Genomic DNA, 15,487 nt, shown 5'->3' on the forward strand with positions numbered 1-15,487 from the left:
AAATATTAGTGTACATAGTAGTTAGGTTATCAAATTAAAAAAAAAACACTAGCGCCTCCTGAAGGCCGTCATGATACATTATTTTTTAAAAATTAAGTCAAACATTATAATTATAATAATAACAATAATTGAAATTGAAGTTGGAGGGCCAACCGGCCGATCACTGTACATGTTAAAATTAATTGTAGAACCAAAAATGTTTTAAATAAAGAAGAATTTTACTACTACTACTAACCATCCCAAAAAAAGCCCAAAAATCCTGATCAGGAAAAAATCTCTAACACTAACACACCGAAGCGAACATCATCCAAACACCCAAAACCCCCCACCAGCAGAGTCTGCACAACCGGAAAAAATACAACCCATTCTGCTCGAAGTGCAAGGAAAAAATCGCTTCCTCCAAAAGGAAATAAAAATGTAAGCACACTTTTTAAAAAGCAGCCAGAGAAAAAATCTCCTCCCGCGTGTTATATACCATTTTTTTCTCTCTCACTCGTGGTGCTCCGCTCCGCGTGACCACCTCCATCCGCCATCAGCCGGTACAGTTTTGGAGTTAGTATAGTTGCCCGTTGGAATCGCTGAAAAAATGTCGACGTCCAGCAACAGCAGCGGATGGCGGGAAGGGTCGGACGGCGTGCCTCGCACTAGCACATAGAGAAGAGCTTTGATGATGGTTGCATCTAGACGAAAACCGCACTTCCGCGACACCACCACCTCAAGGACACCGCACCAGATAGGATCGAGTGAGATCGAGATATGCCGCGGTGCACCGAAGCAGGACGCTGCGATAGTATACGAAAAAATAGCATTTTTTCCGACAACCCCCACCGCGTCTCCATTCCCAATCACGCTCCCACCGAACTGGTTCCATTTTTCACTTTTCTTTTATTTTATTTTTTTCGCGCACTCGGTTGGGAGTTTTAAAACTGACCCATTCCAGCCGAACCGAGCGGCATCGTCGCTGGGTGACCGCCGCCAAGTCGTGGAAGTGCGAATTTTTCTTCTTTTTTTGTGATACTGGCCATGACGCGAGATTGGTACCCCTTTTACTACCGTGCAGGACACCCGGCTCGCGTTTAGCCCAGAATGGAGCGGTCCGATGCCACCACAATCAGATTTGGCCACCCTCCATAGTTCATCAGTTTGCGCGCAAATTGGACGGTGATGTAACTGGGTAAAAGTAAGTTTATTTATCTTTTGTTGAATTTTTAATGTTTTATTATTCGACTATGTTACGTTCTAATTGGAAGAAACATCATATAAATTTTTTTCGCTTTCTATGCGCATAAGAGAATGGTCGAAAGCTTGTGACCGCAACACCCATCTTTCTATCCTGGTTCGAGAATTTATGCCAAAAATAGAAAATTTATCCAGATATTTCATCAGATTTTCCTCCTGCAAATCCTTTTAAAACTCTAGTAAGAAATTCTAGAAGGTCCTTTAGAATTTCCCTCAAGAATTATTCAACGAAATCAAACGAGTCAAAGGATTTCCTCAAGGGATTTTCTCAAAGGATTTCCGAAGAAGTTCTTAATAAATCTTCCAAAGGAATTTCGATAGGAATTTCCAAAGAAATGCAAGTACCTTCACCAATCACGTAATGCTAAATTAGGTGATTTCAGAACTCCACCCTCCCCACGTAACACATTTTGTTAGGATTTTTTGTATAAACTGTAACGCTCGGCTTGACCCCTCCTTTCCACCATTTCTTAAATAAAATGAATGGTTTTCTGAAGAAATTGTCAAAATATATCCTGATTTTCTGTAGCAATTTCCGGAGGTCTGAAGGAATTTCTAGAATAGTTACTAAAGCAATTTTCGAAGAATTCTTCAAAGAGCTTTCTAAAAGAACTTCTCAAGGAATTCCTTCATGAGGTACTGAAAGAATTCCTAAGGGAATTTTCAAGAAATGCAAAGAATTTCCTTAGGCAATTACTGTAGGGTTGGAAATTCCTAAAATAATTCATAAAATTATTGTCGAAGGAATCCATTAGTTGGCCTAATGTTGGCATAAAATCAGCACCATTTCGAATTTTAAAAATACTCAGAGGCTGTTTTATTTTGGGAAGGTTTGACTTTGAATAAATTAAAAAATCGATTGAGCAAAAATAATTATTTGACGCGAAAGGTCAATTTTCAAAGGATTTTCTTGATTTGATTCCTTATTCAAAGCATGTCCAAAGGAATTCTTGAAGAAGTTCAAGAATGCCGGAAATTCCCACTGGTGTTCTTTTGGAAGTCCCTTCAAGAATACGTTCGTAAATTCCTAGAGAAGGAAGCAAGGAATTCCTGGATGAAATTTTGAAGGAACTAGAAAGATTCACACTCGCTCCAAATGAAACATATACAAAACGCTCATAAGTCCTCGACGGACGTCAGGGTGTCTACTCATCTGTAAAATCAAAATTCCCTGATTTTTTCCAGGTTTTGACGTAGGACTACGTCTGTCTTTTTCAGCCATTCAATCAAAATTCCTTCAGGAATCACATAGGAAACTCCTCCAGATATTCATTTGAAAATATCTTCCATCATTTTAAGAATTGCTTCAGAACTTTCTCCAGGATTTAATTTGAAAATTTCTTTGCTAAAACTTTGGAAAAATTATCAAGGAATTGTTTCGAAAATTCCTTTAGAGATGCATTTGGCGATTCCTTTACGATTTTTTTCTAAATTCCTTTAGGTGTTTGTTCGAAAATGTCTTCATTTTAAGCTGCTTTTTTTCAGAGAAACTTAAGAAAACTACTTAAGGAAATGTTCCGGAAATATGTTTGGGAATTTCTTCAGGAAATCCTTCAGAACTTCTTACGAAAACTCCTTCAGGAAATGTGTTGATGCAAAAAATGAGATTGCTGGGTCCATGACGTTAGGCAAAAGGACGTTAGGCATAATACCTTCTTTATGTCGTGGGCTGTTTTTCGGGCATTTTATGCTTAACATCCTTTATGCCTAACGTTGTAACGTTCGACGGATAATTTGAATTAAATTTAAAAGAAATTCAAAAGCTTTAGACGTTTTTATCTTTTTAAGCAAAATCAATTGTACATAAATTTTGAAATTAGTTTTTATTATTGTAATTAAATTGAAGAGAATAATATTTAGATTGAATTAAAGCTTATGTATTGTAAATTAATTATTTTTGTTCTTTTCAGTATATATTTTATTTCATTTGAATCAATTTTGCTTTGGACGTTTTTATCTTTTTAAGCAAAATAATGCTAGAACTCGTTAAGTCGGCTTGACGATTCAAAGTCCAAAGCGAGACCAAAATACAACCAGTCTTTGCCTGACTACTTGACTGTCTTGGAGTAATGAAATGTTTCGTGCGGTTTGCGTCTCGGCTGAGCGAAGTGGTATACTGCTTCAGTGAGTGCAGCAATGGCTCCTGAAAGTATAGAGCTCTTTCCAACCATTTGCTTAAATCTAGGAATCTACGTCTTCGGCGTCCCGCCGGAAAGCCATCCGTCTTCGACAACCCGCCGGAAAGCCCTCCGTCTTCGGCACCCGCCGGAATCCCGCCATCGCTACGAAAATCCTGCGCAGGTACGTGGAAACATTGTATGAAGTTTCCCATATGAATATTAAGCCCATTTAGTATGTCGTTCAACCCGAATGAATTCCCTTGAGAATAAAATATGTTGAATTAGAAGATCTGGATGCCAATTGATTTTATGTGCAGCATTTCCGTTTAGAACACACTGTTCTCGTACGTTTCAGTTATTCCGTGGGTAGATTGGATATTTCAGACTTCTATTCCTCTTCGGTCAGTGAGTATTGGGTTGAGCGAGCTTAAGCGAGTACGAGGGTCAATAAGGGATAAGCAGAGCGAGTTTGGGTTTCCGTTGGTTTGGCAAGTGGTTTGGAATATTCAGCCAGCAACCGTTCGAGGATTTCCCCTGAGGTATTGTCTCAAGAAAGTCGGGCAAAACAACAGACTGGTGGTCTCTCACACGTGAGAGTGGCGCTACGCGCCACCAAGGTTAATAAATCACCTCATACGATTTTGCGAACGGTTACAACGTCCTTTTACCTGCTCGCGTGACCAACGTCTAGTTTGCTTGGACCATGCAGCCAAGTTACCGGTACTCTAAGTGTCAAACAGCCAAGTTATAGCCTATTCAGATTACGTCATTTATGATCATACATATCATGATATACAACAACCTGATGCCATCCCCATACATTCAATTTTCTTTCACCGCTTTAACACGATATTTATTACGATTAACAATCTAATCGTTATCTGAATAGGCTATTAAGCTTATTGGAGCATATTTTGGTAGAAAAATTTCAATGATAACAGCGCCTCTGGCGTTCTATCACTGCTTACTGTAAAAACCTTCCCGACTAGAAGAGCATAACAGAAACTGATCACAATTTTAACACATTGTGATATTTATAACTTATTTTGATACAATTTTGTTCTTAGTAGCCATTATCTTTCAAATGTTGTATCAGGATTTTATCATAATATGATTTAAAAAATGCTTAACACCGAATAGCCCAACAGTAGGCAATTAAAATAGATGTACTTAAGTCTCCCAGCTATAGATATCACAACGCTGATATTATTTGAAAAGGTTGTCTTATGTGTACCTGACTAGAACAGCATAACAAAAATTGAACGCAATTTTAACATATTGTGATATTTATAACTTATTTTGATACAATTTTGTTCTCAATAGCCATTATCTTTCAAATGTTGTAACAGGATTATATCTCGCTTAACTTTTCAAAAAAGTAGAAGGTTGTATCCGAGACACGACCGCCAATTGGACGTAGGATTACGTAAGTGTAGAAGATTTTATTTTGAAACTCTAAATATGTTTCTTGGTGCTGATTTTTGAAGATGGGGCTGTATATTCAATCTGGGTTGGAATATCCTCGACATGTCGCATATCCTGGAAATAAATGGACGAAGTCCCGATTGTTACTATAAACTCATTTCGGTTTATAACTATAAGCAGAGTATTAAAGAAACAGAAGATCGGTAAACAACAGCCTCAACAACATCTTCCTCCATGAATATTTGGTGGCCCTGAAAAGGGCCGTTTGTTTATGTTGGCTTGAAGCCTTTTGAAGTGATGTACGCCGTGGTCCTGATGAATGTTAAAGGATGCATCAATCCACTGTTGGGCTGAATCTGTAGAAAACAAAGAAAAGAACAAAACGGAAAGAATGTTTCATATTAAATACATTATGATCTAAATATAAATTTAATTACCAAATACTCAAGTTTCATTTTCAGGATCAATTATCTATTTTTGCTACGGACTGTCCGGCTGATGTCAATGATTGGTCATTCTGGTTGAAATCGAACGTTTTGGCAGATGAACTAGCGGACCAACGACGATCAGTGACGTTAATTCACTTCACTGGGATGGCATCGGTTCTAGAATAAAATAACATAACTGATGAAGAGAACTATGTTTAATTCTAAATCATTAGTTTTACCTCAGGATACCGCAAGAATCGACAAAATAGGCCGGTGGTAGGAGAAGTACGTGCAGTATCTCCTGCATTCCACACTTACGTTCCGGGTGAACGTTAGATCGAGACATGTGCCACCCAGAGTAGTCGCTATAGTTGGATCCGAAGCACAATCCAGATAGAGAAACTGCTTCATGAACCAGATGAAATCTCTGTTCTCCTCTTTCGTCACATCAATATTAAAGTCTCCCGACACTACCACGGGCATGGCAACATGGGTGTACTTTATGAGGTTGCGCACTAAGAAATATTTCTTTTGCTTCAGGGTGGTACCTAGTAAATATTCAAAATTTAATGCAACACACTTAAATACAAACACAACTACTATTTGATTATACCTGGTGAAATATATACCGCAAACAGTAACGTGCGGGTTTCCATGATTGAAACCTCTGCAGCACAGCAGTCCCCATATTCGTCTGCTACACTCAATGCTGGGTCATAGCTTTCATTGAGCTTCGTAATGGCGTGAGAAACGGCCATAGTCGACGAACCAGCACGTTCAAATATTGCCACTCCTCCCGCTCTTGTTCCGTCACGCTTCTCTTGACAAACACAAAGGTATCCATTGATGTTTGTGGTTGTGCCGTTGTCAAGCCAAGTTTCGCTCATTGCAAGCAAATCAACGGCGGTAAGCACCCGATCTGTTGCAATGTCCGACGAGTGTGCATTCAAACTTTGTACATTGATGCTCATCAACGTACAAGCCAACTTGTTTGCGGTTATAGCTTCCATGATATCGTCTGTAATGGTGCGCATACGATGGTTACTCAAACGTTCAAGTTCCGTCCGAAGTTCGTTCATTCTAGGGGTCATAGAACCCTTTCCGTGGTGGAACCGGAATGAGTTACTGGCATTCGTCAGATACAATCCGTCGATTGATGTAACCCTGGAAAGACTAACGTAAACTAGCTGCTGTTCCTGACCCTTATCGTAATTATATACGACTTCCGAGAATGTGCCTCCCTGGGACTTATGGACTGTGAGGGCACACGCACTTACAATGGGAAACTAAACTCTTTTGCACTTAACACCACCGTTAAGGGTTACGTTCGCCGATCGTTTGACGATTGGAGTCCAGCCTGTTTGTAGCACCCCAGGTCTCGAATACACCAGCGGTCTGGCCTTCACTCTCAACATCTTCCCAATGGACTCATTTTCGAATGCCATCCAAAGCCTCGTGATTGCCTGTTGCTGCGAGTTTCCTTCGTTGTACTCAACATGCATGAGCTCTCCGATCGCTCCGTTCACGATGCCATCTTCGACATCCACGTTGGTGGTCAGCATATAAGGTGTACCAAGAACAAGACGCAACAGATACGGTAAGCCACCAGTCTCTACTACACTCATCTTATGCACCTTTGTGCGAGCACTGGCCAGCTGGGAATTGTCCTTATAACCAGAGTATAGGTCATCTGCAGTACATTCGACAGCCTCTCGATCCATCAACGCCACAGAGTTATACCGTTCGACATCAGCGTTCCGATGGAATAACCGGATCCCTCGAGGGACATGCTGCCGACACCACTCCTCCGTACGGAACCTGCTTTCAATAAGCTCGATTTCCTCAGACGACATCCGCTCACCGTTGCCAATTTTGTGAGAATGCCGGAGAACTGCTCGTTGGTTTGTCGCATAACTTGAACCAATGGGTAGAAGTCGAGAGATTGCCATAAAACGGCGCCATGCATGGAGTTTATGCTCGGTTTAAACACCGCCCGCGCATTGACCGGTGGCAATTGACGAAGATCGCCGCAAAATACGATCGGCATTCCACCGAATGGATCGTCGTAGTTCCCCGTGATTTCTTGAAGCCGGACATGTACTGTGTTGAGGACATCAGCACCCAGCATGCTTGTTTCGTCGATAATGATGAGCTTCACGTTGGCGAAGGCGTTCCGGTACAGTTGTAATGCCTCGAAACTCAGCTTTGAGCTTTGCCTACGCGACATGCAAATCCGGAATGCGGAATGCACTGTTGTTCCACCTATTGCAACCGCTGCTTTTCCAGTGGATGCGCATGCTACATAAGCGTTGTGCTGCTTATTATGAGCTTGGCTGTACCGGTTCACTGTCTCCATTAGAATGCGCAAAGTGAACGTTTTGCCACAGCCCGCCGGGCCAGTGAAGAATATTTGCACTGGTTTGCAGTTTTCTTCAGAGGAATGCAAGCTGTGGATTACTTGCACAATCAAATCCTGCTGCTCTGCATTCGTGGCACGCACCATTTCACAATATTCTTGCTTTGACAAGACATTTGATCGCTGTTTGACGACAGCTGCCAAGGGTCCTGTTGGCAAGTTGTGAATATCGTCATCATTCGGCTCCATGACGATCGTGCGGACGAACTCATCGCGCTTCTGGTCGGCAATCACCTGCTGCTCGTCGTCTTCGCTGCATATGCGGATGTATTCCTCCACAACCTGATCCAAGTTCATTTCGCAGTCATACTCCTTGTGCTTTGCCAAAATGGCGGCCTCGTTGTCTTCATACAACTTCAGGAACTTGTTCCGATCAAGTACATCGCAGACTTCATTCCTGAACGGTAGGAAGAGGAGAACCATCTCACGCTTATAGTCGACCATTTCCGCCATACTGTATGAGCACCAACGCAATACACGGGGAACTAAACGGAGTCTATATGAATGCTTCGTGGATCTTTCTTCCGAATAATATGCTGCGAAATCCGCCAAGCAGATATCATCCATTCCTCGGCGCAGTTCATACCGTTGGATGATGTTTAGCGTCCACACATCGGTGGAATTGTCGTCGAGATCCTCTTCGTCCATCTGTTTGTTCCGCTTCTTGGATTTTATTCGCTCTTGTGGCCACATTGTCGCAATAAACTCAACCTAAAACGAAATTGAATTCTAAATTGTGAAAACTATATCATTTGATGAATGGTACCTTGCGGCTGGCTTCTGACATCGGTTGCCGAAGCAAATACCAAGCAGCCTCCTGGGCAGACATTTCCACGGAATTTAACATTTTTATGCTGACCTTCTTCAACAATCCATTGTAGTCCTGGTCTGGATGCTCTTCCTGGAGCTTTATGAGGTCACGATGTAAACTACTTATGCCTCTGTTGGTCTTGTTTACGTATTCCACAACATAAGCAGCACATGAAAACTCCTCCAGCACAAACTGCAAATCCATATTGGATTTGAGCTTCTCAACGATCCAAGGATTGAATGGATTGGTCCAAAGCTGCGTCATGGAACGTTTCAGCAGAACTGTTGGTCGGCGAATGGAAGAGCGAATCACGTCCAAGTAGTAATCGTACGTGCAACTGCTATCAACGAGAAACGCGTCAAGGCTATCGTAGACCTTCGTTTCAAGAGCTTCCCGCATTTTGCTGCCTTTCTGTTTATCTGTTGAAGTCGGCCATCCCCGGCTGTAATGGGGATCAGAATTCTGGTTTGATCCATTGGCCAGTACGGAATATTAAACCGGCAACGTTTATCGTTTCGCTTGAAACACGTAAACGTGTGTTTATGAACCTAAAAGGGTTTGACATTGTGAGTGATTACTTGCTAGAAACTATGCGAAATTTAAACCACCTGATTGCCATAGGTCTCAGGCAGATCTTCCGATCTGATGGAGCACAGAAAATCGATCAACTCAACAGTAGCGGGCATTCTTTCGGAAACATCCTCACGGGGATCGTTCGCCAGCCAGAGCAGAATATGTGCATGCGGGCTGCCACGATGCTGGAACTCGATCCTCTTAAAATAATCTACAACGTGGTATTTGCCGAACGGGCTCAACCTGGTCGATGACAGAAGGCGCAGAAAGATGTTTACCAACTTGTGAAAATATGCACAGCACGTGACAGGATCTTCGCTGACAAGTGTAGCACGCTGGAGTGCAGACAACTGTTGCACAATATCGTCCATTTCCGCAATGTTAGAGCCACCAGAAAGCTTCCGCAGAATGCTTAGTAGGTGAGGCCATCTAATTTCATTTGCACTCATCGTCAAAAACATCGTGGGTTTCCCCAGCTGCCGGATCATGGCGAAAACATCCCGTTTTCTTTGCTGCCAATATTGAACGGAGTTCGGAATAGATTTCAGAAAAGAGAGGTTACGCTCAATACAGCTTTCCAAAATTCCCGATCTTGCAACTGCGCCCTTGTTATGTTGGCCGTGCCCATGCATTTAAAGGTATTGTTCAATCCTTCCGATACCCGCAGCCGCATGATTTTCATGGCCATATACAAAATATGCTCCGGTCTCGCGCCCCGCCGATCCCGACGTCGCACCTCGCTAGTAGCCATCATGAACGCTGTCACATGGACTTCACGGTTGAAGCATCTCGGATGACCAAGATAAATATCGGGGAAAGACAGCTCCTCAGCAAACTCATCGTAGATAATGGAAAGCGGTTTCTGATTTTGTGCCGGTGCAAGTTCCAGACACTTGTCTTCATTCCACATGAGCGTATGTTGTTGTCCAATCATCATTTCTACCTCGTTCATCTCGTCGACGACTTCAAGGTCTACTGCCCTACGTTCCTCCGAAATATCCGTCTGCTCTGTTTGTCCGATCGCAGCCAAGTTTTCTTCATTGAAAACAATTCCATTCCGCCTGTAGAGCGGTGTAGTAACCAGATAGTTCAGCCATGCTTTAACGGTACCTTTCTTCACGTAGCCGGACAAGTAACTTGATTTGTGTATGAAGTGTTTCTTGATGCACACGTTGATAGCATAGTCGTCATCCAGGTGGCGGGAAGTTCGCCTACCATCTGGGCCACGTCGACTGGAATGTTGATAATTTGGCCGATTATTGCCAAACTACCTGTTGCATGTTAATGAAAATAGGTTAGGAAAATCATATATTTATTTGATGTAATACATTTTTAAGTTAAAATAACTTTTCCACAAACCTGCAGTATGCCGCAAACGACGAAACTGCATGAAATTGATCCTGGGAGACACCAGTCTTGTGGTGAGAGGGTCTAGCGGAGGCAAATTGGACGGAAACTTGGGATATGTAAAGCCATTCGATTGCGACAATGTGGGAATTGATCCGCGGTTCAGGCTTGTTCGACATGTAGCACACGCCAAAAATCCTTCCACCGTTTCGAAATAATTTGTCGCCAGTAACACGGCAGCATTTGAGTCGGAGATTGGTTTCAAATCATTCCTGAACCAGATTCTAGCACACACATCACAAGCGCAACCGAAATCGTTTTCCACGAAACGTTTCTGGAACTACAGACCAGCCCGATCGAAATTGGGTTTGTCTTGTGTTAAAAGCGAAGAAATATGTTCGCCATCATCATCGACAGCAGACACGTTTTCTTCAAAGTCACCACGCTCATCATCGACATCTGCTCTTGCGGACTGCATCACAACATTTTCACCGGCGTCGGAATCTTCATGATCAGAGTTTACGACCGTATCAGCACGGATTAAGTTGAATTCTACTCGAAGAAATTGTAACACGGGAAGATTAATCCTTATTGACAGACAGATATACATAATTGACAGATGCATTCGCATTTAAAATGACTGTACCAAGTACAATAAGACATTTAAAAACATAAAAGATGAAATGAAAAATTATTGCCAAGCGTACTATAAACAACAATAGCATAGTAATATAAAATTCAAGTAGCATGTGTTTAGGATATATTTGTACAAAACACACTATCCAAAAGTTTAAGTAAATCTTAACTTTATGTCATAAAAATCTATTTGTTAAAATTTTGCGATTCGCTGGAATCTAATATGTTATTGTTCCAAATATTAAATTCAAAATTCAATTGAATCAAATAATAAACAAGTAGAAAGACACCGTAGATTTAATACGACCCAATAATTCATTAAATAAAAATAATATTTGAGAAGCTCCAACTATTTAATTCAAATTTAATCCGAATCATACTCAAATTCAGAACAATTAAATAATATGTCCGAAAATATATCGAAATTCAAACTCAAGACAAAATAGAAATTCGGTTCAAATCTTATCCATTAATACATGAATGCAAAATTCAAACACAATCGATTTGCAAATTTAATTCAACACCAAATCAAAGGACCAAATCTTACCGATTGTGTGATTTCAACTCTACTGGCAGGCTAATGTAACCTACCAAGTGAATGAATTCGGAACTATATTAACAAATTGAATATCTAAGAACTTTTGGGCTTTTGGGATTGGAATTATATTGTTCCATTTATCGTTTAGCGATTTATAAAAACCCAACAAACAATTCAGGCTAAATAAGCTAATAAGTAAACATTTGCAGTATATATTTCGAAGTACTTGAAGAACTTCAGCCGTTAAAAGTACTTACCATGTTGTCAATGCTACATTTATTGAAAATAATATATAAATTATGTGTAATAACAATGTAATACATTCGACGACAAGCAAAGAGAAATAGAGGTATTCGTAATAGAAAATAGGTAATAGAAAATATTCGTTGATAATTTCACATTTATAGATAAATCTGCTATATAAAATGATAAAATGCAAAATTTCTATACTGTCATCATAGAATTTGAAGATTAGTTCGGGTTATTGATATGTATTTACACATTTGCTGCTAATAATAACTTCCTACCTCGAGTTGAGGGCCCTTCGCCAGCGTCCCAACCGGTAGCCGACGACGTACTACCCTTGGCCGCTTTCAACTTGGCCCGATAACTCCGTGCCCGTTCAGCGTCCGTCCTTGGAAGCTTTGAGGGTGCGTCCGATTGTTGATCCCTTTCACGCTTCCTGGAATTGCGTTTATACTTCGCTGCCAAGTATTGCGACATCGCACTGTATTCACTAGTATCGAATAAACTTCTTCTAAGCACAACTAATGTTTCTCACTTCACCGATGTGATACGAGACACTAACTGTATATCGAAAAAATATGAAAATTGCATCACGTTAGCTATTGAAAAGTGATGTCTGTGCTAGAGAATGCATGCATATTGAATTCCCAGTTGAACCTGGTGAGAAAATGTTTATTTCAAGAATACCCCTGTTTAGTAGGAGCTGGGATTAGAGATGCTATTCGAGTGAAAATTTACTCAAATGTTAGCAATTCTCATATTTATTTAAATACGGCGTTGTTCTGTTGCTCTCAAGCAATTATGAATTGCACTTTGCAGAAAATTCGTCTCAGCTCAAAATACTCCCATGTAATATGATAGTTATTATAAGAACGCATTTGTTTTCCACAATACGCCTATCCAATCACAAGCAGCAATAAAGCTTATGATTTGTACTTTGAAAACATTTGTCTCGGCTCAATCTTCTCTCGTGTGAAATTATGATTCTGAAAAGAACCCATTTGTTTTCAGTAATGCACCTTCCCAATCACAAGCAGCAACAAAACCGAAGCAGAATCTAGAAAAAATTTCATTTCATTGCTACCGACCCCAATGTCAGCCGCTCGATAAGTTACCGCTAAAACGCGACATACGCCATCATGCGAATCAATTTTCGCAGCATCCCCCTCCGAAGAGCGCTTGCGCTGCTGCCGACGCCAAGCGATTGTAATTTGCACTTTTAAGAAGTAAAAGAAGAAGAAGAAGAAGAAGAGTCGCTGGTTATGTTCGAAAGCACTGGCATCGAACGAACGAAAGGCGGAGCAAACAAGCCGATGCCAAGCGATCATAATTTGCAATTTGATTTGTAAAAGAAGAAGAAGAAGAAGAAGAAGGAGAAGAAGAGGCCCTTGTTATGTACGAATGCATTGGCATCGAACGAAAGAAAGGCGGAGCAAGCAAGCCGATGCCAATGATACGGCGCTCAAAGGGGCGGGGCCTCGAAGTCCATGAAAACGTATTCTGACCAGCCGAAGTCTGATTTTCTCGGAAAATCGGCAGGACAATTTATTACTCGGAAAATCGGCAGGACAATTACATCGCAGCGCCGACCAGAAATCACCGGCGGTGAAAAGGCTGAGAAGAAACATCATCAAGGGCGTCTCATCAGTAGTAATAAACTACTACTACTACTTCTCGGAAATTCGGCAGGACAATTACATCGCAGCGCCGACCAGAAATCACCGACGGTGAAAAGGCTGAGAAGAAGGGCGTCTCATCGAAGGCGTCGAGTATCTTCGTGCGTGTCGAGCTGGCCAAGCCCGCCGTTTCGGAGGGTTCCAAAGTCGTCACCAAGTAAGTCAGCTCCTAATGAATGCACGAGGAAGTCGCTTCATTTAAACCGGCCCTTTTCAGCGCCACAGTCTCACTCAAAGAGTGGATGAATTTTCGTACCGTGCACGCCGGAAATCAAAATTTTGTAATGAATTTCCACTACTGATGCACTGTCAGCCAATTAAGAATTTGCCGCTGGAACACGATAGAAGTCATCCATCCTAATACATTGTTTTGGAACGTCTCCATGCAAGGAGCGCATGGGCTGCTACAGTCAAAGAACTTTGCCCGTCACCAAGCGATTATGATTTGCATTTTTGCAGATTTTGTCTCAGTTCAACCTTCTCCCGTGTAAAAGATGATTTTGTTTCCAATGACGCGCCTTTCCAATAATAAACAGCAAGTACGCCGAAATCAGAATCTTGGGAAAATCTCATTTGACGCAACTCAATGATGTGAGACGTCATCATTGTTTAATTCCCGCACTTTTAATAGATAGCAGATTCCAACTTTCTACCGTCGCCAAGCGGTTATGATGTGCACTTTGAAGAAAATATTTTGGCTCTACCTCTCAATAGTACATTTGCCAAGAATTGATTTTGATCCACAATGCGCCTTTCTAATCAATCATAGCAAACAAACGATAGTCCGTATCTTGCGTAAAAATTTCACTTTTCTGCTAAATAGTCACTATTAAGAAAACATTTTCAGTGACGCCACTGGTATGCGGGGACCGTAATCGCTGCCATTTTTGAACCGGTTTTCTTTCCAAAATGCGCCACTAACAGTAACTAAACGATAGTCCGAAGATTGTTGCTTTTAGCGATGGCCTCTCGATGTTCCACTTTCTGCTGAGACTGCTCCTACGGGCGTCATCGTTGTGCCCGCTCTCCGAGAAAATTTAGTTGAACTGAGGATTGGAGTCGAGCCCGTAGGTTGCACGATTTTGATGTCTGTGCTTGCGATGCACATCGCGATTGGTTGGTTTACCGATTTTCAGTGCCTAGTAAAATTCAATTTTTCAATAGTTCAGCACTTTGAATGCATTTTTTCGATAGCTGAGCAAAATCTTAAAGAGTTCGTCGATCGATTAACTCCAAAATCTTTAAAATCGGTTGAAAGACGGCTGAGTTATTAGCCCATACTTCCTGACCACTTTTCGTGACGGTCTCAAATTTGAAACTGCAGAATGACCCCCCAATGTTCCGGAAAGACGTAATCCTACGTCAAAAAGACCTAAGTAACATTTTTTTCGTGAATTAATTAGAGTACTGCAATTAAAAGCTTTCATATTGGTCTGTTGATTGCGCTATTCAAATTAAATCATGAAAAAAATGTTACTTAGGACCTTTTGAAAAGTTAAGCGAGATATCATAATATGATTTGAAAAATGCTTAACGCCGAATTGCCCAACAGTAGGCAATAAAAATAGATGTAAAGTCTCCCAGCCATAGATATCACAACGCTGATATAATTTGAGAAGTTTGCCTTATTTGTAATGTTGTTAATTTCATGTTCTCGAAAAATATTCTTGTTCAGACAAAAACAAAAAAATATGATTGTTGATCACAATCTGGAGACCCATCACGACCTGTAAAATTTCCAACTGCACAGAAACAATATATTTTGTATCTGATTCTGTTATAAATTTCTAACAAAATATGTTATTTTTATGATAAAATTGTAACAAAATTTGATAGTTTTTTGTTTCCAGTAGTGTAGTTTTTAATAGAAATTTAGATATTTTAACAACATCCTGCACCATATTTCTAACAAATTTTGTTATAAAAATTTAGTATAACATAATAATATAGGATGATATAATTTTGATATGACCTTCTAGTCGGGTAATGTTGTTAGTTTCATGTTCTTGAAAAATATTCTTGCTTAGACAAA

At 40.8% G+C, this 15,487-nt stretch overlaps 3 protein-coding genes across 4 annotated transcripts in view; all 3 read right to left on the reverse strand.

The window, feature by feature from the left end:
* Positions 1–15,487, reverse strand: part of LOC134227610 (zinc finger protein rotund) — a 571,062-nt gene that overhangs the window by 158,704 nt on the left and 396,871 nt on the right. The gene's annotated exons all lie outside the window — the stretch shown is intronic.
* LOC134228123 (uncharacterized) lies at positions 5,054–6,291 on the reverse strand. Its single transcript, XM_062709903.1, has 3 exons — positions 5,826–6,291; positions 5,462–5,760; positions 5,054–5,140 (listed from the first exon to the last, which is right to left on the reverse strand). The coding sequence occupies exons 1-3, from the start codon at positions 6,289–6,291 to the stop codon at positions 5,054–5,056; spliced, it is 852 nt and encodes a 283-aa protein (XP_062565887.1).
* On the reverse strand, positions 6,286–9,580 carry LOC134220068 (uncharacterized). Its single transcript, XM_062699019.1, has 2 exons — positions 9,048–9,580; positions 6,286–6,376 (listed from the first exon to the last, which is right to left on the reverse strand). Exons 1-2 carry the CDS (start codon positions 9,498–9,500, stop codon positions 6,335–6,337), a joined length of 495 nt encoding a protein of 164 aa, XP_062555003.1. The 5' UTR covers positions 9,501–9,580; the 3' UTR covers positions 6,286–6,334.

Source organism: Armigeres subalbatus, chromosome 3 (assembly GCF_024139115.2).
Source record: "Armigeres subalbatus isolate Guangzhou_Male chromosome 3, GZ_Asu_2, whole genome shotgun sequence".
Taxonomy (NCBI): Eukaryota; Metazoa; Arthropoda; class Insecta; order Diptera; family Culicidae; genus Armigeres; species Armigeres subalbatus.